Source organism: Phoxinus phoxinus (genome assembly GCF_949152265.1).
Source record: "Phoxinus phoxinus genome assembly, chromosome: 25".
Taxonomy (NCBI): domain Eukaryota; kingdom Metazoa; phylum Chordata; class Actinopteri; order Cypriniformes; family Leuciscidae; genus Phoxinus; species Phoxinus phoxinus.
The window spans coordinates 3,008,997-3,034,670 of record NC_136900.1 but is presented as its reverse complement, the minus strand read 5'-3'; the positions used below and the strand labels follow the sequence as shown (position 1 = coordinate 3,034,670).

The 25,674-nt window shown below is 42.6% G+C and overlaps 1 protein-coding gene across 1 annotated transcript in view; it reads left to right on the top strand.

Annotated features, from left to right (window-relative positions):
* ankrd27 (ankyrin repeat domain 27 (VPS9 domain)) overlaps positions 1 to 19,182 on the top strand; it is a 64,156-nt gene extending 44,974 nt beyond the window's left edge. Inside the window, exons 17-29 of the mRNA XM_079603344.1 lie at positions 2,298 to 2,390; positions 2,537 to 2,734; positions 5,302 to 5,361; positions 6,242 to 6,361; positions 6,541 to 6,585; positions 6,691 to 6,810; positions 7,490 to 7,687; positions 12,079 to 12,198; positions 12,377 to 12,550; positions 13,098 to 13,194; positions 13,351 to 13,429; positions 15,102 to 15,150; positions 17,140 to 19,182. Coding sequence (XP_079459470.1) covers positions 2,298 to 2,390; positions 2,537 to 2,734; positions 5,302 to 5,361; positions 6,242 to 6,361; positions 6,541 to 6,585; positions 6,691 to 6,810; positions 7,490 to 7,687; positions 12,079 to 12,198; positions 12,377 to 12,550; positions 13,098 to 13,194; positions 13,351 to 13,429; positions 15,102 to 15,150; positions 17,140 to 17,388 — 1,602 coding nt within the window. The 3' untranslated portion in view covers positions 17,389 to 19,182. The remainder of the gene's footprint in view (positions 1 to 2,297; positions 2,391 to 2,536; positions 2,735 to 5,301; positions 5,362 to 6,241; positions 6,362 to 6,540; positions 6,586 to 6,690; positions 6,811 to 7,489; positions 7,688 to 12,078; positions 12,199 to 12,376; positions 12,551 to 13,097; positions 13,195 to 13,350; positions 13,430 to 15,101; positions 15,151 to 17,139) is intronic.
* The last annotated feature ends 6,492 nt before the right edge of the window (positions 19,183 to 25,674 follow it).

Sequence of the window (25,674 nt, the reverse complement as noted above, 5' to 3'; positions counted from 1 at the left end):
GACACACACACACACGCGGAGCAGAACATTGAGCAGAGAGCGCAGCAGCGCGCCGACACACACACACGCGGAGCAGAACATTGAGCAGAGAGCGCAGCAGCGCGCCGACACACACACACACACGCGCAGAGCCAGTGTTGTTTTTGGCAGCCCTTTTAGTTTTAGTCTTTTTGACGAAAATGCTTTTTAGTTTTAGTCACATTTTAGTCACTTATAAACTTGATAGTTTTAGTCAAGTTTTAGTCGACGAAAACACAAAAAGGTTTGTCAATTTTAGTTAAAAAAAAAAAAAAAGAAAAAAAAAAGTAGGCTAGTCTTTAACAAATTAATTTAGGTTAAAAAGTATTGGAAATGGGCTTAGGTTTGACAGGTTGCAGCAAGTGTTGCAATTCATAAAACAACAGTTAACCTTTAACCCTTTGCATAATAAACTAGACTTTCTGAATAATTCGATTGGTTGGGTCCTTACATGCGCTTCGTGAGACACACACGCACACACACACACACACACACACACGCAAGGTCTCTCGCTCCCTTTCTCTGCGGTGCGCGCGCTACACATGCGCGCTCTTGCTCGCTCGATCTAGATTCCTGGAGATTTTAACCAATTTGCGGGCAATTCTGAAATTATCGTACACTATGGGATTTTTTTCATTAGTGATCGTACATCGTACAGAGGTCAAAATGATCGTATTTATAGGCAGAAATGACATGCATTGTGAACGTCAGACTTATAATCATTTTCGTTCCATCTCGTCAACGAAAACTAGAAAACGTCTCGTTATGTTTTAGTCACCTTGGAGCCATTTTTAGCTAGTCATCGTAACGTTATCGCCATAAAAAAAAGGTGCGTCAACAAAATAATTGCGTTATCGTCATCGTTGACGAAAACAACATTGACACGCACGGAGCAGAACATTGAGCAGAGAGCGCAGCAGCGCGCCGACACACACACACACACACACACGGAGCAGAACATTGAGCAGAGAGCGCAGCAGCGCGCCGACACACACACACACGGAGCAGAACATTGAGCAGAGAGCGCAGCAGCGCGCCGACACACACACACACACACACACGGAGCAGAACATTGAGCAGAGAGCGCAGCAGCGCGCCGACACACACACACACGGAGCAGAACATTGAGCAGAGAGCGCAGCAGCGCGCCGAAACACACACACACACACACGGAGCAGAACATTGAGCAGAGAGCGCAGCAGCGCGCCGACACACACACACACACACACGGAGCAGAACATTGAGCAGAGAGCGCAGCAGCGCGCACACACACACACACACGGAGCGGAACATTGAGCAGAGAGCGCAGCAGCGCGCACACACACACACACACACACACGGAGCGGAACATTGAGCAGAGAGCGCAGCAGCGCGCACACACACACACACACACGGAGCAGAACATTGAGCAGAGAGCGCAGCAGCGCGCACACACACACACACACACACAGAGCGGAACATTGAGCAGAGAGCGCAGCAGCGCGCACACACACACACACACACACACACAGAGCGGAACATTGAGCAGAGAGCGCAGCAGCGCGCACACACACACACACACACGGAGCAGAACATTGAGCAGAGAGCGCAGCAGCGCGCACACACACACACACACACAGAGCGGAACATTGAGCAGAGAGCGCAGCAGCGCGCCGACACACACACACTTTCTCTCTCGACCACACACACATTTTAGGCTTATGTTTTCTGCCTTTTTTCTCTTTCGGCCAAAAACTGAATCGGCGGTGGAAGATTCGGTGCCTCCTGCTTCTATGGTATTTGATGTCAGCTTTGCTAATTGTACACAGCATCTTTGTTTTGTCAAAAACGTCATCAGGGAACTTTTTAAATCAAACATTCCTCCTAAAACCCCATCCTTCTCCTTCTCCGTCATGACAGGGACACTTGGTTCGGCACACTCACAGGAAGTCATTAAAACGAGGCAAAAAAGTGCAGCGTCAATTGCGTTATTTTGTTGTTCAATGCGTTAAACATCTCAAATTAATCGCAAAGATTAACACGTTAATTCCCCCAGCCCTACTAACAATGTATTAATTTAAGGCGGAAACAATGAACTCCGTAAAGTAATGAAACCATGTTCGTTAACAAAGGATTAGGACATTAGGAAAGCTGTAGCATTGGTGCATGTTGACTCAGTCCGTGTCCTCTGAAGTCTTCTCTTCACAGGTGTCGGGCATCAAAATTAATCTCATCATATTTCATAAACCTGTGCATGTCCCGTATCTGTTGTCTGATTGCTCTTCACGTTTGCTCTTCAGCTGCTGCTCTTGGATTATAAGGCAAACACAGATGCTCAGGATAACAGTGGAAACACTCCTCTACACCTGGCCTGCATGTACGGACACGAAGATGTAAGACACCGTACATAGCAGTGTTACTTTCTTTTAATTGTGACACATCTTTACATTAAACTAACTACATTTGTGAATGTCTAGTGTTAAAACTGATGGTATGTACTGTAGGGATTTCATTCTTGATGTAAATGTGTGTGTGTCAGTGTGTGAAGGCGCTGGTGTACTTCGACCTGCACTCCTGCCGACTGAACGTTCAGAACGATAAGGGAGACACGCCGCTCCACATCGCCGCCCGCTGGGGTTACGAGGGCATCATGGAAGTGCTCCTGGAGAACGGAGCATCAACGCTCATCCATAACAAAGCCAAGGAGACTCCATTACACTGTGCCCTCAACTCCAAGGTACCGTCTAGACCAGCGGTGTCCAGTCCTGCTGCATCAGGGCTTACTGTGGCCCTAATTAAACACACCTGAACCGGCTAATCAAGGTCTGTAGGATCACTAGACACTTCCAGGCCAGTGTGTTTGAGCTAAACTACTAAGCTAGCTGAACAAACAAGTTTCAGAGTAGGTTTAGACTTGATGAAAACATAAAAATCCAACCTGGATTAGATCCGGTTCAGCGGCTCACAACACTTGCTGTAAACGTTCTCTGTTAACTCAGGGTTTGATTTAGAGTTTTTGAGTAAAGGGATAGTTCACCGAAAAATGAAAATTAGCCCATGATTTACTCTCCCTCAAGCCATCCTAGGTGTGTATGACTTTCTTTTTTCAGACGAACACAGAGTTATATAAAAAAACATGCCTGGCTCTTCCAAGCTTTATAATGGCAGTGAATGGAGGATGACATTTTGAAGGCCAAAACGATTTTTTATTTTTATTTTCGATTTTGCAGCCCGACGAGGAAGTTTCAGTAATGGATTTCCACCACTGAAAAACACGTGCTGTGGCTGTGCTATGCATCACTTCCATTATCTACATTTGAAATAACGAACTTGAGCGTGCAAAAGACGCGATATGTAAACGTCCCCTTAAATTTGCCTCAGTACAAATCACCATGATAAACACAGCCTTTTTATCATTATTAACTTATTTAAAGGCTTAGTTCAACCAAAAATGAAAACTCTGTCAGTAATTACTCTCCCTCATGTTGTTCCCCGTAAGACCATCATGCCCAAAAGATATCCGGCTGGCCCGCCGCATCCGCGGAGAGCGCGCTTAAACCCGCGTCTGCGTCAAACCACAACGGCTCTTTTAAGAGCCACTCAAGTTTAAACTGAATGAGATAATTTTCAATGTAATGATGAAAATAAAAAATATAAAAGTTGTTATTTGGTTACAGTAACTTCCGGGTCTGAATTCTAAATATCACATGAGTTGAAGGACTTCTCTAAGATTATGAGATTTTACTTTGTTAGAAGTTACCAGTGTGATTAATGTTCTTTCATGTATTCTCTAATGTCTGTATTAAATATCTGAGAGGAGACTGGAGGGTCTGGCCCGTGCCAGGAATGCAGTAACAGTGCTTGCTCATGTAGCCCGGCTTCCAGAAATGAAATATGGAGTGAGACCGCTCTCAGATTTAATAAAAAATATCTTCATTTGTGTTCCGAAGATGAAGGAAAGTCTTACATGATGGAGAGTAATTACTGACATTTCTGGGTCAACTATCCCTTTAACGTTCAATACACATATGCACGAAGTTCAAAACAAGAAGGGTATAACTTATGAAAAAAGAAAATGCGGCGGTTACTTGTATTCCTCTGCGGTTGGCTTGTCAGCAGTGCGGTACTACAATAATGCGGTTATCACGACAGCGCTGTGGCGGAAGAGTAACACTTGACCAACGCATTGACGAACGCGGGAGCGCAGAGGATAGAGCAAAACTGTTTTTGGGTGAACGAACTCTATAACTCTAGAGAGAGCAGCTGGAAGTGTGACGCGTGCAGCGGAGAGAGAGACTGGAAACTGCCCCATCAGGCAATGCTTTGTGGGCAGCGTTTGCCAAAGAAGGAACCTCACGAAACTGATTTCAGACAGACTTCTGAGGCTAACGTTTACACGCCACCAATCGCCACTTTCAGGCGCCATCTTTCTTTTTTAGCTCAACTGCCACAGATTGGAAAGCACAGGATTGTAGGATATCAAAGTCAGCGAGGGATTCTGCATCTATGCTGTCTTCAAAAATCACTCTGATGAAGCCACCTCATGAGACAGGAAGTGAAGCGAACACTGGGAATCGTCCTATCTGGGAATGAGTCGTCCGAAGCCAGCATTATCAGCCAGAGAGTCTCGTCACGAGAGAGCCGTTCACTTCTCTGCTGGAGATGATCATCACGAAAAATTGCATGAATTGAAACGCATTTACAAAGCAGGGAAAACACTGCTGCCGCGAAGCCTGTTGGACGAAAATATCTGGCTCTATCAATGCAAGTGAATTTAGTGAATCATGTATATAGGTTCACAAAGAGCTCGTAAGAAAACACGTCAGCTTGCTCATTTTAAAAGCTTTATGCGTTGAAGCTTGTATTTGTATGAATATATATCATTTATATCCATTTACATGCAAAGTTCAATATTAATTGTCAATGCTTATAATTATTTTAAATCATTACATTTACATTTTACATACTTTTATCCAAAGCGACTTACAAATGAGAGCAACAATAGGACAACAATATGCTAGTGCTGTGACCCTTCCCAGTTTAATCTAGCGCAGTACATGTACTTTTTTTTTTTTTTAAGATACTAGATATAGAATAGAAGATAAAGTGTTTGTATTAATGGATCAGGTGTTTGCATTATAATTCATATATTATAAATATAATAAATAATCCTAGCTGATTGGTCCAGTTTTGGCTAGCTGGAAATAAGCCCTGCTCTGGAGCAGATTAGCATATGAACTGAGTACGGTAGTTTTGTTTTCGGCAGAGGATCTCCTAAATGCTGCTGTATTATCTGTGTTGCAGATTCTGTCGTTGTTGGAGCGCAAACACAAGGACTCCAGTAAAAGGGAAAGTGGATTTGAGGTGAGCTTAACATTTAAACTTAATTGTTTAAATGTGTAGTAAAGTTCGTTCTTGTCAGTTGGACGTGTTTCTCTTGACCAATGGTTCCCAAACTACGTTTTTTCAGTCGAACCCCATGTGTGTAAAATTGATTTTTAGGTTAGTATTTTAATACTTTAATAACACGTTCACTTTGTAGCTGAACTTTATAGCAGACTCAAACCTCTCTTTAGTTGCGATGCTATCTCAGTTTACATCACATTCACACTGGGGTTTAAGGAAGCCAATCGAATTGAATAAAAATAATAATGATTATTACTATTGTAATATCGTTTGGTCTAATTATAAACTTTAATTGTACTGTAAAATAAAAAATTGTGATAATTTGATAATTGTATTAATTTTAAGTCACAATCGTATTATTTATGTCTTAAATTCTCGATTTCTTGATATCCTTGTCTTGAGTTCTTGAACCGTCAAGCTTTTATTGTGGCAGAATACTGATGAAATGCTGGAATACTATAATCGCTATTATCATCCAGCCCTATTTATTTATTCAAATGTTGCATTCAATGTAGTTCGTAGCGTTTCATCATGTAACAAACCCCCGGCAGTTCCCTCACAAACTCATCCGTGTCTCAACCGATGAACCCATTCTGACAAGTTTCAAAATGTCTTGAGCAACAGAGGAATAACTACAGAATCATTACAGAGAAAGTCTTTCAGCAACAGTTGATCTAACCGTACCCCCCCCCCCCCCCCCCCCCCCTCTCTCTCACTCTCTCTCTCCCCCTCTCTCCCTCCCTCTCTCTCTCTCTCTCTCTCCCCCCCTCTCTCTCTCTCTCCTCTCTCTCTCTCTCTCTCTCTCTCTCTCTCTCTCTCTCTCTCTCTCTCTCTCTAGTCTCCGAGTCGCTCTCCTCCGCCGTCAGATTGCAGCAGCCGACGCTCATCCATGTCCAGCTCTTCGTCACTGAGTGTCGAGGCCACTCCGCCAGAGACCGAACGCACCCGACACAAAGAGGTACTGGCAGCGCCATCTGGAGGACAGATCTCAGCGTTACACTTCTCCAGGGGGAGATCACTTACAGCACTCATCGGGGATGAGCGCACCCCTTCTGAAACATTAGTGATCACTATTACAATACATGGAAACATGAAATGACATTGCCATTCTGCTCTTTTCTTATTTTTAACGAACAGGTGGAGAAGTTGTTGAGAGCTGTGGCTGATGGAGATGTGCAGATGGTGAGCTCCTTTAGGGTCACATAACCTTGTTAAAGAGGAGTCTTGCTTTATTAATAATAAGAGTTTGGCACAGAATGGCAGTAGTGTGTGTGTGTGTGTGTTTAGGTGCGTTATCTGCTGGAGTGGTTGGATGAGGAGCCAGAGGAAGAGGAAGTTACAGTGCCAGTAAAGACCGAGCTTTGCCATCCTCTGTGCCAATGCTCACGCTGTGAACCCACACAGAAGGTCTGAACACACCTCAACATCGTGTGTGTGTGTGTGTGTGTGTACACTCAACATCATCCAAATATATATTGTGTGTGTTCTCAACTAAATATGGATCCCACTTTATATAAAGTGTCTTTATTAACTACTACATTCTAACTTTTAAATGAATCATTTAAATACAATGCGCACTTATCGTGTAAATGTTTTTTTTTTGTAGCTGTTAAAGACACCTACTGTTAGACCGGTTATTGGACGGTAAAGACCGGTCACGCTCACAGTCGGGATGAATCACGTTTGTGTCAAAGACTGAATCTATTGAAGAGAAGCTAAATCACACACTCATTTTTGGCCCATTAATGCATCGTTCACTGTTAAAGCGTCTGCCATGGGAAATAATTCAGCGAGACATCGTCTCATAGGATAAGAACACGCAGTCTCATTAATAATTATACAGCTCCGATGAGTCATCGATGTACTATAGGTGTAAGAAAACGTCACATGCTGTGGTGTCGAATTTAAACCCAGAAGATGAAAATAAAAGCTCAAAATTACTAGTTTTCTCCTACGATTAAATCTAAACATTGTCTTCTATGCAGCATGCGTACCTCTGTTCAAATCTCTATTGCAAGACGATGGAATGAGTTGAGAAACGCTTCCTGCTGACTGAAGTTGTGTGTGTGTGTGTGTGTGTGTTCAGAAAGCAGCCCGCCTGCAGCCGGATGGTCTCGGTGTGAACAGCATCAGTGCCGACGGCTTCTCGCCGCTCCATGTGGCAGCGCTGCACGGACACACAGCTCTGGTGTCTCTCTTCACCCGTCACGGTGCCAACATCAACGCCCGCAACACCCAGAGCGCCACTCCGCTTCACCTGGCCTGCCAGAACAGCCACACACAGGTGGGCACACCACAGCTCACCTCTCACACTGATCGGGAAAGGGTCGCCAAACCGTTCGGATTTAACTAGTAGTTTTCGTGTGTGTGTGTGTGCCATTTTGCTGTGTAAATGATTGAAACTGTTAAGTATATTAATTTCCCTGATTACATTGTACTGCAATTTAAGCCCATTTAAACCTTAAAGCTGCAGTCCGTAACTTTTTTGGGTTAAAAATGATCCAAAATAAATGATTAGCTCGATTCAAAACGGTAAGCTTTGTAATAATGTTTTTAATTCCAGTGGTACTGGTGGATTTCCTCTGGAAATTCGAGCATGTCTTTGCGTCATTACATCACATTTGTACACATAAAGAAGAGTCTCGGCTAGTCACACGGCTAGTCACATCTGTACACATAAAGAAGAGTCTCGGCTAGTCACATCTGTACACATAAAGAAGAGTCTCGGCTAGTCACATCTGTACACATAAAGAATAGTCTCGGCTAGTCACATCTGTACACATAAAGAAGAGTCTCGGCTAGTCACATCTGTACACATAAAGAAGAGTCTCGGCTAGTCACATCTGTACACATAAAGAAGAGTCTCGGCTAGTCACATCTGTACACATAAAGAAGAGTCTCGGCTAGTCACATCTGTACACATAAAGAATAGTCTCGGCTAGTCACATCTGTACACATAAAGAATAGTCTCGGCTAGTCACATCTGTACACATAAAGAATAGTCTCGGCTAGTCACATCTGTAAACATAAAGAATAGTCTCGGCTAGTCACATCTGTAAACATAAAGAATAGTCTTGGCTAGTCACATCTGTAAACATAAAGAAGAGTCTCGGCTAGTCACACGGCTAGTCACATCTGTAAACATAAAGAATAGTCTCGGCTAGTCACATCTGTAAACATAAAGAATAGTCTCGGCTAGTCACATCTGTAAACATAAAGAATAGTCTCGGCTAGTCACATCTGTAAACATAAAGAATAGTCTCGGCTAGTCACATCTGTAAACATAAAGAAGAGTCTCGGCTAGTCACACGGCTAGTCACATCTGTACACATAAAGAAGAGTCTCGGCTAGTCACACGGCTAGTCACATCTGTAAACATAAAGAAGAGTCTCGGCTAGTCACATCTGTACACTTAAAGAATAGTCTCGGCTAGTCACATCTGTAAACATAAAGAAGAGTCTCGGCTAGTCACATCTGTAAACATAAAGAAGAGTCTCGGCTAGTCACACGGCTAGTCACATCTGTAAACATAAAGAAGAGTCTCGGCTAGTCACATCTGTACACTTAAAGAATAGTCTCGGCTAGTAGAGATGCGCGGATGTGCTATTATTTAATCCGCAACTGCATCACAAAACTCCTCATCCGTCCGCCATCCATCCGCACCAACGTTTTTGACCAATTTTCAAAACTGCACCCGCCCGCTATCCACTGATTGGGCGATAGAAGGCGCTGCTGATGACAGCCGCGAGACTAGAAAGCTCATAACTCAGAATATCAGCAGTGAACTCCTTCTCCGATCGGCGCACAGGGACAAAAATAAACAAATAGCCTAAATTAAACGCACTTCGGCAAACCTGACCTTATCTGATAGGCTACTGTACAATATTTTCATTGTAGCCTGATAGAAAACGCACTTTGGCACATCATTTCAACATGCTGCTATTTAGCCTACTACTAATGAATGCCTATTTCACTTTATTTTTTAGCAAATAGATAGAAAGCTCAAATAAAATAACAAGTAATTTACATTATAGGCAAACTCTGCGCACTGTGATGTCAGGGTGACGACTATAGGACAGCGCCGCCGCTCCCACCACGCACATCACGCGCTGTGTAGGGCACCAATGAAAAAATCAATCATTATAATGCCGATATTATTTCAGTGTAGAAATGCAGACATCCCAAGTCTATCGGAAGTTCCGGGAGTCTCCCGCATATTGATAGCGGCTCACTGATGCCCGCGAATTAGTTAAAATCTCCCGGGATCTAGAGCGAGCGCGCCCGTGAGACAGAGACTGTGCTCCACACCGCGCAGCGCGTGCACGGCAGAGAGGGAGAAAGAACAAGAGACTGCGCGTGCCTCATGAAGCGCATGTAATATCATTCCTTATTTTCTTTTTTTGGATGTAGGTATAGTCAGATAACAATGTATACATATATTTTTCATTTAATTGGTTCAACCACCCGCCTGTATTTAATTAAAATATAATTTTTCGTCACGTCATCCGCCCCGAGTCCGTGTCTGTAACCGCCAACCGCGCATCTCTGTCGGCTAGTCACATCTGTACACATGAAGAAGAGTGTCGGCTAGTCACATCTGTACACATGAAGAAGAGTGTCGGCTAGTCACATCTGTACACATGAAGAAGAGTCTCGGCTAGTCACATCTGTACACATGAAGAAGAGTCTCGGCTAGTCACATCTGTACACATGAAGAAGAGTCTCGGCTAGTCACATCTGTACACATGAAGAAGGGTCTCGGCTAGTCACATCTGTACACATAAAGAAGAGTCTCGGCTAGTCGCATCTGTACACATAAAGAAGAGTCTCGGCTAGTCACATCTGTACACATGAAGAAGAGTCTCGGCTAGTCACATCTGTACACATGAAGAAGGGTCTCGGCTAGTCACATCTGTACACATAAAGAAGAGTCTCGGCTAGTCACATCTGTACACATGAAGAAGAGTCTCGGCTAGTCGCATCTGTACACATAAAGAAGAGTCTCGGCTAGTCACATCTGTACACATGAAGAAGGGTCTCGGCTAGTCACATCTGTACACATGAAGAAGAGTCTCGGCTAGTCACATCTGTACACATGAAGAAGAGTCTCGGCTAGTCACATCTGTACACATGAAGAAGAGTCTCGGCTAGTCACATCTGTACACATTAAGAAGAGTCTCGGCTAGTCACATCTGTACACATGAAGAAGAGTCTCGGCTAGTCACATCTGTACACATAAAGAAGAGTCTCGGCTAGTCACATCTGTACACATGAAGAAGAGTCTCGGCTAGTCACATCTGTACACATGAAGAAGAGTCTCGGCTAGTCACATCTGTACACATAAAGAAGAGTCTCGGCTAGTCACATCTGTACACATGAAGAAGGGTCTCGGCTAGTCACATCTGTACACATAAAGAAGAGTCTCGGCTAGTCGCATCTGTACACATAAAGAAGAGTCTCGGCTAGTCACATCTGTACACATGAAGAAGAGTCTCGGCTAGTCACATCTGTACACATGAAGAAGAGTCTCGGCTAGTCACATCTGTACACATTAAGAAGAGTCTCGGCTAGTCACATCTGTACACATGAAGAAGAGTCTCGGCTAGTCACATCTGTACACATGAAGAAGAGTCTCGGCTAGTCACATCTGTACACATGAAGAAGAGTCTCGGCTAGTCACATCTGTACACATGAAGAAGAGTCTCGGCTAGTCACATCTGTACACATAAAGAAGAGTCTCGGCTAGTCACATCTGTACACATGAAGAAGAGTCTCGGCTAGTCACATCTGTACACATGAAGAAGAGTCTCGGCTAGTCACATCTGTACACATGAAGAAGAGTGTCGGCTAGTCACATCTGTACACATGAAGAAGAGTCTCGGCTAGTCACATCTGTACACATGAAGAAGAGTCTCGGCTAGTCACATCTGTACACATGAAGAAGAGTGTCGGCTAGTCACATCTGTACACATGAAGAAGAGTCTCTGCTAGTCACATCTGTACACATGAAGAAGAGTCTCGGCTAGTCACATCTGTACACATGAAGAAGAGTCTCGGCTAGTCACATCTGTACACATGAAGAAGAGTCTCGGCTAGTCACATCTGTACACATGAAGAAGAGTGTCGGCTAGTCACATCTGTACACATGAAGAAGAGTCTCGGCTAGTCACATCTGTACACATGAAGAAGAGTCTCGGCTAGTCACATCTGTACACATGAAGAAGAGTCTCGGCTAGTCACATCTGTACACATGAAGAAGAGTCTCGGCTAGTCACATCTGTACACATGAAGAAGAGTCTCGGCTAGTCACATCTGTACACATGAAGAAGAGTGTCGGCTAGTCACATCTGTACACATGAAGAAGAGTCTCGGCTAGTCACATCTGTACACATGAAGAAGAGTCTCGGCTAGTCACATCTGTACACATGAAGAAGAGTCTCGGCTAGTTGCATCTGTACACATGAAGAAGAGTCTCGGCTAGTCACATCTGTACATATGAAGAAGAGTCTCGGCTAGTAGGCTATGAGTGTGAGGATGTTCCAGGTGGAGATTTATAGCCTTTTCTCACAGTACTTGATATAATTAAACTTGGCAATTAGATGGCAGATCCAGAAAGGTTCAAATGACAATTGTGTGTGTGTGTGTGTGTGTGTGTGTGTGTGTGTGTTGTTCCAGGTGGTGTGCTCTCTCCTGGAGTGTAATGCCAAACTGAATAAGAAGGATCAATATGGAAATACAGCGCTGATTCATGCTTGTCTAAAGGGAAATCTGGAGATAGCCACTCTCTTGCTGGAGGTACTCTATTCATATCTATTTATATTACACTATAAATAATAAAATGGGTCTAATGTACAGAAAGATAACTTGTATCTATGTATTATGATATATCACTACACAATGATAGTTTATATAACTAATGATGTTGTCGGTACTCTACAAACGACTGGTTCCTGCACCCCGTGATGTGCATCAGAGCGGCGCGCTGGTGAATCTGGTGAACAGCCACGGGAACACGGGTCTGCATGAGGCGGTGAGGGGCGGGCACGTGCCGCTGGTGGAGCTGCTCCTGCACAGGGGGGCTCTGGTGCTCCTGCGCAACAAGAGACAGAGGACCGCCCTCGACTGCGCTCACGAGACCGCTGGAAAGGTGTGTGTGTGTGTGTCCTTCTCAGTAATGGCGCTTTTCCACTGCATGGTTCGGCTCAGTGCGACTCGGCTCGGTTAGCTTTAGCTCGGTTTGCTTTTCCACTGCAGTTAGTAGTACCGCTTCAAAGGGCGTGGGATTATAGCCTGACCGGTATAGTTTATCCGCTCCTCGGCAACCAACGTGAGGAACGCCTGCACTTCGTCCACTGACCACGATTCAGACAATATTTTTATTTATTTTTTTGCAATAAGGGCTATTTAAAACGGACTATATTAACTGTCAGTGTCTTCTTACAACCATTTAAGTTCAGATCTATGATCAGAAAATGGTGGCTGACAGTTAACAGGTCAAGGTCAGTCACACTTTTTAGAAACTTCTTCGATTACATGCCGTTTACAGTCTAAAATGACTTGAGGGGTACCAGCAAGTCATGTGGCCGAGCCTGAATGTGTGAGAGTCGGCAACCCTATTATTATTATACATTGACAGCCCTATTTTAGATATGTCTTTCTTTCACGAAATGTTTCAATTGTGAATGCGTCCGCAGAACACCGAGATTCAGAGACTCCTGCAGAAAGCCTGTGCTGATGTCCCGGATCTCCGTCTGGTCAAACCACACTCCAGAGGACTAGACGGCATTGTGGGTAAGAATCCGAGAATGAAGTCTGTACTGTTTTATTTCGTCTCCAGAAGTGCTCTAGTAGGCTGTGATGTGCAAGACTGTACGTGTTATATGGCATATATAGAGTTCAGTTTAATTGAATAACTTTCACAAAGCATCTCATCATCATCTCCAACAGGACACTCAATAGTGCAAAGAGTGAAACGGCGTGAGAGTCCCAACAGTGGCAGACGAGACTTGGATCACACTAAACAAAGGTATGTTTACTGTCCGTTAATGGCTTGTTTATTGCCACAACATTGTGATATAAATCTACACCAGTGGTGTTCTGAAATGAGGAGGTAAAGTCCTCACTTATTTTTTTATTTTTTTATAAATCTAATGTAAATGTGATGTTACATGTAAAAAGAAAATGTAATTCTATTTTGGATTTTTACATTAAAAGTGCAGTTATTGGTCGATTTATTAAAACCAAGTATAAATCTCATCAAGTTTGTGTTTTAAGCATTTTTACATGTATTCCAAAACAATAACTAAATATTTTATTTGTGAACTGATATTCAGCTGTTCTTAACTTATTTCTGGATCATCAGTCATCTCAGTAAACACTGGTCACAGACATGAAGATGTATCGTTCATTTTAATTTGCTCACTGAAAACCCCACGCAGTCATCATGTTTTCAGGCCATTTCAAGTTTGATTTTGTCAATTTAAAGCGGTGATATCTGTGGCTGAGCTGTTTACTTACTTTTCAATTAGCCTTCCCATTCCCGAACGCAGAACAATTTATCGCTTGGACCAATTAAAGGAGAACTCCGGTCAATTTTAACATTGAGCTCAATTTTTAGTAAATTTGGAGTGCTGTCAATACAGAGAACGACAAAAATCGGTGTTGCCTACACTGTGTTATCCTCTTTTTAACATTCGCACCCTATTGACTTGAATGGGGCAAGTTTTAAACCTGCTTTTATTTCTCTTATCATCCTTGATGTGTCATTACAAGTGCTCAGCCATGTTGAGTGATTCCTTCAGAGTGAACACGGTGAATCTGACTGCATTAGATGTGAAAGATATTAATAAAAATGATGTTAATTCAGCCAGCCCACATACCTGTATTTAGTTCCTGTTTTCGGTCGAAGTCCAAAGTAGTAGGACTTCGACCGAAAACAGGAACTAAAAAAAGTCTAAATGCAGTAAAAACAGTGAAATATTATTACGATTTATACTGCAGGGCCGTTGAATGCTTGAATCTGAATGGTTGACGAACGTTCTACGGTGATCATTTTTTTCAGAGAAATGCACGGATAAAGTAGTTCCGGCAGGTCTTGACCGCGTCACAGCTCCATATCACGTCCCGTAGTTAACTGTGATACCGGAAAATAGGATACAATTCAGAACAAGAAAAAACGCTTGCGCTTGATCTGCAATTTTCAATGTCTAGCTTCACAATCAATGGAAACATGCAGTTTAATTTGAATAAATAAAGTATATAGTCCTATCTATAATCAATAGAAAGTTAAACTGAATATAGGCTAAATAAATGGATAGTCCTGCAGCACAGGTTTTTATTGCAGATAATATAACAAATAAATAATTATTGATAGCCCTACTTGTTACTTGATAGGCCGGTTATGAATGTAATTTGATAGTTATGACTGATCATGGCCAAATGCGTCAAACTCCGCTTCACGTCGTGACAGCATTTATTTAAAATATAAATATTTTGTAACATTATAATTGTCTTTGCTCAAATTGACTACATTGCTCAAAAGTGTCAGTAATTTGCGTCATTGTTTAATAAAACAATTAATATCTTGAAAACCTTTTTTATTTTTTTTTATCCCCATTGTGATCATCCACTTGCTGGCTAGATTGCCTTTTCCTCAATATGATTTCAAGCTGTTCATGAGAAGCTTTTGCTCTTGACAGGAGTCAGAAGAGGACTGACCGATCAGTGACCACCTCAGCTCTAGAGCAGGTACTCTTCTCCACACAACCATGTTGCAGAACAAGAGAATAGTCATGAATGTTTAGTCATTATTATCATCATTATACACCCAGCCATAATCATCTATTCTATATCATAAAATGTATGTAAAAATGATTTGGTCTTCCTTATTATGCTAGTTTGAAAGGCTTCTAATTTTATTTGAGTGTCGTACAATACATGTACATGCATCCATGGTCCAAAAACACATTTCTCATAATATACACTGCAGCGTCAGCTCTTTCCTCACAGTATCTGCGTCCCGATTCAGAGGCTGCATCTTTCCAAAGCTGGATCCTCCTCAGCCTAGCCCATGATTCAGTGCTCGCCAGTGACGAGTGATTTTTATTTCTTTTTTTGAAAGAGAGAGAGAATGCTGGATTGCACTTTAAAATGCAAGGATTGTTAGTTTTCGACTTATTGAAATATCTATCAATATCTTCCAGTCTCAGATACAACTACAGTTTGAGGGTCAAAGACGCTATTTGCCGGCAGCCAATCAAGACCATAAACTGGCATTATGCTAATCTGTTACAAACCTACAGGTCCAGCTGGAAGTGAGACCGAGACGGGAATTAAAGACTCGTTTCAACAGTTCAGAATCGATTCTTTCTATTCCGAGACAACAACTCCTTTTATCGGCATTTTGATCTTTGAAACTTTGCGGATATTTTACTTTATATTACACAACACACTTAGGCCGTGTGTCCACCGAAGCGTTTATATCCAGTTGAAAACGCTAGGCGCTCAGCTGAAAACGTTTTGGCAGCGCAGCATTTTCTTCAGTTGAGACGCTTTGCTTGTTATGATACGGAGTATCTGCGAAAGTGTTACTAGCGTCTCATTTCACACATATTTTGTTTCCGTGTTGATTATATTAAAATGTCGATACAATGTAACGCATTTTCTCTGGCTCTTGTTTTAAATTATTTTGTTCCGTTATTATGCTTGTTCTTGTCGTCTGTTGACGTTGTACAAGCAGAATATGGCAGTTGGTCGGTGTGGTATTAGTCCCGCCCCTCCTCCACTGTGATTGGACAGTTGGGTAAAAGGTGACAGTGATGAGCACTGCGTTTTACCCAAATTTGAACATTCTTCAACTCTCGGTGACCGGTAAAAAAAAAAAAAAACGCTCAGCGCCTCGTTACGCTCATGGGGTTTTAAAAACGTGCCGTTCCCATAGAGACGTTTTAAGGCCTTAAAAGTGGATACAGGCTGGAACGAATGGGTAAATTGTGGGATCCTGACACTCGGTATGCACTAAAAATACAGTTACGTGTGCAGTAAGTAAAACATTTGATTGTTTGTTCACTGGTGAGTCAAATATCCAAATGTCAGTTTTATATATTATATTTATGTAAGATAAGCGGTACTATACAGTTATCCGGACCACACGATGGCCTACCCCTAACCCCGCCCCTAAACCTACCCGTCACTGGGGTTAAGACCAATCAGGGATGACTATACGGGACTAAAAGACACACGTGTGGTCCGGATAACCGTATAGTACCAGATAAGCTATCCTGTGTTGGCGATTACGTTCTCCTTCGTACGTTAATGAGACACGTTACGCTCTGTCTCAACTGCCTGTGTCCACTTTTATGTCCTGAAACACTCGTTTTTTTTGGGGCCGACCGACATTTAGGCATTTTTCTGTCTTTAGTTAGAAGCAAGAAATAACGAGGCAGCCTCTCGCAACGCAGAGTCAATGGAGACGGGTGGATTGTTTTCCCCCCCGGTGTGGGCGTGGCCTAAATACGCTCTGTCTCTATAGAAAACAAATGAAAAAATACGGCAGCCGCGTGAAAAAACGCTTTGATGGACACACGACCTTACATACATTTATATTGCACACTACATGAAAGGCAATGCCCCAAAAAGCATAATGGGGCACTTTAAATAGCATGGTTGTGCTGGTCTTGTTTTAATGGAAATGAAAAAGCATGTTTGCTGCTAACACGATTGGCCGGTTCCTCACAGACTCCAGACAGTCCGAGTGGCCGACGGAGACTGACGAGAGGAGAAACGCTGGACCTCATCGGCCCGCAGTCGCCCCAGAGCCACAGCAGGAGCCTGACCCGCTGCCACACCATCGGCCAGGACCTGACCCAGCGCTCGCTCGACGCGGACCCGGCGCCGGCGCGGGCCATGGATGTGGGGGAGGAGCCTCAGTCCGCGGGAAGCTGTGTGGACACCGCCGTCACAGAGATGGACAGTGTGGTGTTGTGATGAACCTGATGTTTTCTGCAAATAGACTAAATATAAAGCTCTCGTAGTCAGTCTGCTCCCCGTCCCGCTCTTTACTGTGTTGTTGAAGTAGCTTATGACCTGAATATGCAAGAACTGTGGTTTCCAAGGTCAACATATTTCCTCATGCCTTTGGTTTATGTGATTTTAGAGGTTTTAAGTGTGTGCTCCTCAGCAAGAAGAGGAAGTTGCTTTTCTAATCGCACTTCCAAATGTTGCTCTTAAATCATGAGAAATGTTTTGCATGTCAACACTGATGGGGGACATGACACGAACAGCGATGAAAAGTATACGACAGGAACCGGCTTTAGTGAGTTTCGGATGTGTGAAGAAACTTATGTTATAACATGTAGGTTAAAGGGAGACATTTAGAATAACCTGTACTGAGTTTTCATTTTTTCTTTTATTAGCGCCTAATTTTTAATTTTCTTTCAGAATGTCACTTTATGAAAAGGGATTATTAAAGAAAAAATCATGTAGCAATATTTTTCTTTTCTTTACAAAACTGAAGTGTTTCTTTTCATTAATCATATTTACGTTTGCTAAACCTCTGTATGTGGCTTTTCACAGGATTAGAGGCTCTTCTAATAGTTAGTGTATTTTTCCCCTCGGTTTTCTTTTCTTTTAATGTCTTCCAACTTTTGTTTCTGTTTTGATTTAATTCCATTGGTCTTTTATGGTATGAATCTCCTATATAAACTAAAAAGTCCCTCAAACTAAACAACTAATTACGCTGATAACAAAGCTGATAAATCACTTTTAATAATAATGCAGAGGAATTATATCTTTCTTCTTCTTTGCAAAAGGTGAAAATGTTGCATTGGTGAAGAATTCCTGCAGAATAAATGTGATTGGGTTCGGCGGGGTCAGTGTTATGGACCACGGCTCTATTTAAATCATGCACTTTATTCCCCAGCAAGGTTACTGTGTTTGTTTGGTTTACCAATATGACTTTGCAGTTTACTAACAACACATGTTGAGTGGCGGGTGTTAGTGCGTTTTCTACTGCAAGAGTGTGTGTGTTGGAAGGGTTAGAATTAATGCTGGACTGACAGTAGTTAAATATCTTCACACAAATTGACCATGTAATAAAAACAGCTGGTTTGTGATCAAATGTGGCGCATCTTTGAATGTAAGGGTTTTTTGTGGCAATCTGATGAGAGCAATTATTTTTGTATGATTACATTTCAGTTTTTTTTCTGTAACAATGCAGTAAATGTGCCTTATTTAATTTGTGCCAAAATAATGTAATAAAACCATATAGGAAATCAAGAATATTGCTCATTTATTGGTGACGTGCAGAAATGCAGTGTCGGGGTAACCAGGTTTACTTTTTATAGAGTAACTTATGAAGTAAAGCATTACTTTTAAATTTACAACTAAATACATACTTAACCTGCTAGTAATTTCTTGATTCTTGACCATTTTATTTAAACACGTGACAGCCACCAAATGATTATATTAAAAAAAATAATTTGAATTAGAAAATGTACTTTTTAATTAGATTTAGAAGTTATTGTAAAACCTGTCGTATGTGCAATTTACAGTTTTTGTTTGAGTGTTGATTATTATATCTAAAAATAAATAGCTACTCAGTTTAATAATTTGGGCTCTGTTGTTACCTTTAATATTATAGTAATGTGTACTATATTGCTCCCCATATAGTTTACATTAGCTAAGAGACATGTTTATATGTATGTATGTATATATATAGATATATATATATCCTTTAGAAATGTTGAATTATTATAGAATTGATTTAAACACTTACACATTAATAAATAAATATGTAATAATTATGTGTTTAGTTTTCTCCCCCACGTTTAGTTTGTTCTCCTGCGTCTATTCCTCCGTGATCCAGAACGGCAGCAGCTGAACGGTGTGTTTGAGTGGCGCCCTCTGCTGTACAAGCGTGAATGTACATTTCCTTCAGTGCGTACATAAATAAAACAACAAGCAAGACCAGTCCAGGGGAGAAAGTGTAGCGTAACACATTAGTTAAATTTGTAGGGAGTTACGCAATATTGTTATGCATTACTTTTATAAGTAACTTCCCCAAAAGTAACTTTTAGACCTGTACTGTACATTAACCATTTCTATACATTTTCCTATTTGCACTTCTGATTAGATGCTAACTACATTTCATTGGATAATGAGACTGGTGGATTTTTTTGTAAAAAAAATCTAAACTTAGACAAACTCAAACAAGTCAAAAAGGAGATTATTAAAATAGTTGCTTATAGGCCTTTATTACTGTTCTAAATTCTCTATATAGACCGTATGCGCCAGAGAAACGAGGGAATATTGTCTTTGAACTTCTGTTTTTGCGGTCGCTCTGTAGCTATATTTCTATGGCATTGCTGTCCAGGAGTTAGCTTTCTAAGTGGATTTACTTAAAGCCACACTGTGTAATTTTTAAAGTTAATTCTTGGCAAAAATCACTTTGTTCTTTCAAAATGATATGTGCTCATTAATGTGTAATTAACTAATTAAGGATGCTCGTAAGCTTAGAATCTGCCGTTTATAATACATACGGGTGAGCTGCTCGAATGGCGGAAGCCATATAGAAAATACATTAGCCAAAGAGGGACATACCCGGAAATTCAAGCTTCGCCTTTCGCGTTTTTACACTCAGTGGCACAGTGACGAATGCAAGCGGCAGATTACTCGCGACTGCCGGCAGATTTGAAATATTACGCCACCGTATGAGTTAAAGCGCCCTCGAAATGGGAGGGGCTAGAAAGTAATAATCAGTTGGTAGTCATATACAATTTCACCGCTAGATGGGAGTAATTCCTACACAGTGTAGCTTTAATGTAAAGTTAACGAAAGTTATCATGAGGATTGTAATGTTTAAAGCAGATGTCTTAACAAATGTCAGTAGACCGGGAAGATTTTAAAACGAGCCGTTCATTCATAAACACAAGATCGCTGTGAAAATACAGACCGGAAGACAAAAGACAACGAGTGCAGAGCTTAAAAGGGGCAGGGCTACTGTACATAAGGTCTATACGAGTATACGAGAAAGACTTATATAGTCTTTATAGTCTTTTATAGCACACTGCGTGTGCTGCTGGGTTCCGATATTCTGCTATTGTGTTTACTTTCACTTTACCCAGCCATTTGACTCGCCATTTCTTCAGGTGTTAATGTGTGTGATTGATTAACGACCACATTTAATACCAAAATACCTTGTCCATATATTAGAAAACTCAGTACAACTGGATGATGCCAATGCATGTGAGGACGTCAGCTCTCAACACGTCTGCAAGCTTATGACATTACATTACCTAAATCTCTCATACCAGACCCTGTGCTGTACGACAGTTCATACCACCAGCCAACAGCACAGCTAAACCTCAGTGGACAGGCCGAGCCAGTCTCGACTGTGGAGCAGCTTCCCATGAGTGAGTTATCTCTGGTGCAGTATGGAGCAGGTCAAGCTACAGGTCATATGGGCACAATGATAGTCTTTTTGCTAGACAGATGCTCAGAGATCCTTTAGTCATTCTACCGGTCATGCTCAAAGTCAATCCACATGTGAGTCACTCACACACAGCAGCTGTGTTGTAGTCGAGTCACCAACTGTCGAGTCTCGAGTCCCCAGTGTTTGAGTCCGAGTCAGAGTCCGAGTCACCAAAGAAGAGTCCGAGTCAAGTCACCATTACCTGAGTTCGAGTCCTAGTCGAGTCTCGAGTCCCCAGTGTTCGAGTCCGAGTCCCCAAGGAAGAGTCTGAGTCGGGTCAAAAAAGTGTAATGGGTACTTTTTCTATAAATATTTTTGAAGTCTTCATTTTCTTTTCTGACATAATCCAGTTCTTGTTAAAACACACTATACATGCAAATTCTGTGCATTTGGGGCACTTTTTGTGCGAAATCATGTTTATTTTGTTCATTAAAAGTGTACTTTCACTTTAAGCGTGAGCAGCGCAGCAAAAATAGACTCGGAGTCAGCGCCGAAACACCCGCTTCACTGCTGCTCACACGACGCTCCTGCTTTACGCTCACGCGCTGCTCCTGCACCCGGTGTGAATGCACTCATTGATTAACATGCACGGCAGAAAAAATATGCGCTGCTAACGCGCCGCAGACACTTGCGGTGTGAAACGGCCGTAAAAGAGCGAGAATGCAGCGTCAAGTAAGTGACGTCAGTGAGTGTGTTGTCGAGCAAGGAGAGCGAGCGGTAGCATATGTGTGGCTGTGAGGGAAAAAAGAGCCCGAAACGGGATAAGTGTAACATCTTGGGCCCTATCTTGCACCCAGCGCAATTGACTTTGTACACCGACGCATGTATCATTCCTATTCTGCACATGCGCACAGCGGACTCTTCCCTCCACAGACGCACGTCGGTGAACTTGCGCTCGCGGGGGCGGTTCAGCGCAAAGAGGAGTGTGTTCCGGCGCAAACGTTCCTGGTGATATTTTCCAGTTTTAGAAAGCAATTGCGCCACTGACCAGGAAAAAAACAGTCTAAAGACAGTGGCGCGTTGCGCGTTAGTGATATGGTATTTTAAGGGCGCGTGCTTGGCCATAATGTGTTAACGCGCATCCACTTTGATTCTCTAATATAAACAGATGCAGCAGTTTTCATTTTTGCAAATCATACATTACTGCAAGGAAAAATATTAACACACGAGGGAAATCATTGTTGTGTCCGTGAAGATGTGGAAAAGATCTATCTAGATAAAAAAAAAAAAAAATCTAGATTAGGCTACACATTTACTACCCAAATTATACGCCTGTTTAACCGAAGCTAATGTGTGTGTGTTTCTCCATCATCCTCACACAATGTCACTTCTCTGTGTTTTACGGCCCTGATGAGAACGTCGTCTCCTCGGCTGTGAACCGCTCCTGGTGTGCGCTGGCAAATCCGCCGTTATAATAGTGATCCGCCGTGGAACAAGCGCGCCGGCTCTTAAAGGGAATGTGAGAGGACGCTCTGATTGGTTTATTTCACGTTACGCCCAAACCACACCTATGAGTAATGAAGCGACTTCAGACCAACCCCTGTTAGATTTGCGCCAGGCGCAAGAGCCATTTATCCCGCCGGGAAAATAGCAACAGCGCCGGGATCCGCCCACAAAGTTACTTGGACTTTGCGCTTTGACACTTGCGTTTCAGATCGTCAAAACAGGGCCCCTTATATCAAAGGTCAAACATATATCAAAGATAACATCTTATATCCAGGCCTTGAGTACTCCATCACTGCTCAGCAGTGGCTCGGTTTCACCTTCACTTCGTGATGAAGAACCGGCTAGAGCTATCTCACCGCCTGTGGTCAGACTGAAAGCTATAAGCGCCATTGACTCCAATCCTTTATGCAAGCCAGTCATTCCCAGCTGATGTAGCCACCAGAGACATTTCTCAACAGTCAGTCCCATGGCACGACACAAACTACAACTAATGCCACATATACGACTCCGCCATACTTTGGTGTCTCACATTTATCAGCCTCACATGTAACGCTGAATCAGCAAACCTCATCCAGTACACCAGATTTTTACCTCATCATTGCCACGTACTGTTACATCGGTGAAGCTGCCTCTAGTTGCAACAGCTTACACAACTTGTGTGCAACCTGTCTATCAGTAACAGACTACTGTGCCGTGCCAACCACAACGGCAGTCATTCACCATGTCAGACCCTAATAGACCTCCACCATCGTTCACAGGGTTTTATGTCACTCAGCTTTCTACACATATTCCTGGACAGATCTGGCATGGCCACCACCTCCAACCCCTGCCAATACCTGCAGCACTTCCACTCCAGAGAGCTCACTTGCACGGGGCATGTCGACAGACTACTCAGTAAGCTGCCCAAGCACTACAGCGATAGTTTCATTGAGCACCTCCAGTTACGATGCCGACTGAGCACTGACCGCCTCAACCCGTATAACCACTGAAAGTGAAGGCAGAGGCTCAGCTATGCAGACTGTCATCTAAAATGGTTCAAGTCCCACGTAGAGAACGTCAACCCGCTCCGAAGCCCCAAACTCGACTCACTGCAGTTTATCATGGCAGCGACCAACCCAAAGAGGTCAGTACAGGACATTATGTCCATACAGAGCCCGCTCGTGGTCAGCAGTTAGTTAAGGAACTGAAACGTCTTTGTCTGTTCTGTAAAAGTCAAGAGCACTTCGTGTCGCAGTGCAGTGAGATCACTGAGCGCTGTTCTTCCATGAGCAGTTCAGTATCTAGGACTTGCGGGTAGGGAAGAGATGCTGGCCCTTCACACCATCCGACATGATGTCACGGATTTGACAGTCAATTGATCTGCTGCTTTCCACAAAGTCCAAATGAGAAGTACAGCCTCATAAATGTGTTTACTGCTCCTCTCCTTACGTTAACTGAGCAAACGTATCCCCTAAAGAGGCTTCAGCGATGCCATCACCTCAGAGGGATTCATCTTCCATCATTTGATAAGGTGCAGCCCCTTCTCCTAATTGACCGTTTGCAAAGACCCGCCCCCTTTAGTTACTGTTGCTATGTCCGACAAGCTACGCCGCTCTCACGCCCACGCAGTGAAAAATACATCGCGGAGCAGAGAGGACACTGACAACACACTGACAGACACAGACCAGGTTACTTTTCATATGAAACAAAGTCTCAAAAGAAATGTAAACAATAAATACAGTTTTGTGGCTCTTTAATGTGTCGTGACAGATCGCTTTAGAGCCTCAGTTAAAGCTGCTCGTGAACCGATCATCTCTTCCTTCTAGTTCTTTTATAGCATAAAATAAACATGAACATCAGAAGGAATGTTGTTTTAACAGCGGAAAGGCGTCAGTACACTCCGCTTCTCAAGTTCAAATCCTCCAATGTTAATCTACTAACTCTCCTGACTGCTTTGTCCGACAAAATGGCGGATGGTGGCTTATGATTGGTCAGATTGGTCAATTGGGTCTGACTATCCAAACCCGATCACAGCTAAGGAGCCCATCAGACTAGGACCAGCTGGTGGACCGGCAGCTGTACGAACAGGAATGATCAAGGTTCTGCAATTCCTGATGCATCCCAGTACACTTCCTGGAAGGACTTGATTGATGCTGCTTACCAGTTTCTTCACGGGGCAGCTACCCAAGACATGAGCACGCGACACCCTGATTACCGGAGTGTGGAAACACTCATATTGAGTCGATGTCAGGAGGAGACCTTCTCGGAGGAACTTAAGGACTCGAAACCTGTGCCTGCATTCAGCCGTCTGAACACACTTGCTCCAGAGTTGGATCGCACACTGGGACTGATCCGTGTGGGAGGAAGACTGCGGAAACTGGATGGCTCAAGTCAAACGGAGATCCACCCAGTGGTTTTACACCCGCACCATAAGGTGACTAAACTTTCATAAAGCACTTTGATGAACACCTTCTCCACCTGACAGGGTTTTTGCCGAACTCTGTCGCCACTCCTGGATCCTGAGAGCCAGACAAGCAGTAAGGCAATTGTTTACACACAAATACTGGTACTTGAGACACAATGAGCACAACATGTAACTCATGCACCAACCCCCTGAACCAGTTCTGCTAAACTACAAGCACAATTCCTGCTTTACACTCAATTTGCAGCTCTATAACACACTTTTTTCAAAACAATATACACAATTCTCTGCTTTTGGCACAATTTTCATGCAGAAAATATCTTGTTTTCACAAGGAACACACTGCCATTCAAATATACACACTGACTCATCACACGGGCAAACACCATCACACAGGTTTACAGCTTTAGCATAAAAGGGCAACAGCTCTTCAATGGAGCAATGGAGGCCATTGGAATTATATATTTGTTTACAGTAACTGTATACAGTCAATTCTTCTGTTGTTTTGTATGTAGCCCACTGTATGTACAACTTTGTGTTGGGGTATACACTGTGCTGTTTTTGTGGGAAAAATTAAATATATTTGTTACCGTGTATTTGTGTTTTCTGAGTAAAACAATATTCTCAAATATTGTACAACACACTTATGTATGTACTGTGTGTAGTAAGTGTAACACTGAACAAAATAAAGGCATTATGATGAATGGAGAAGAAGTGTTTTCCATTGAGCTCATCAGTGTTCAACTGGTTCTTATAAATGTCTATTCATATGATGGTTTGTGTGTGTCATTTGAAAACAAAATACCATTTTGAGAAGAAATAACAGTTTTGAATGTAAAGTTTCATTTTGCAGGATAATTGAGGGGTTTTGCCCATTGTGTGTGTGTTTTTTGATTTGTGTGTAGAGTTCTGAGAATATGAGGCATGCTTTCAGAAAATGTGTGTAAACAATGGAC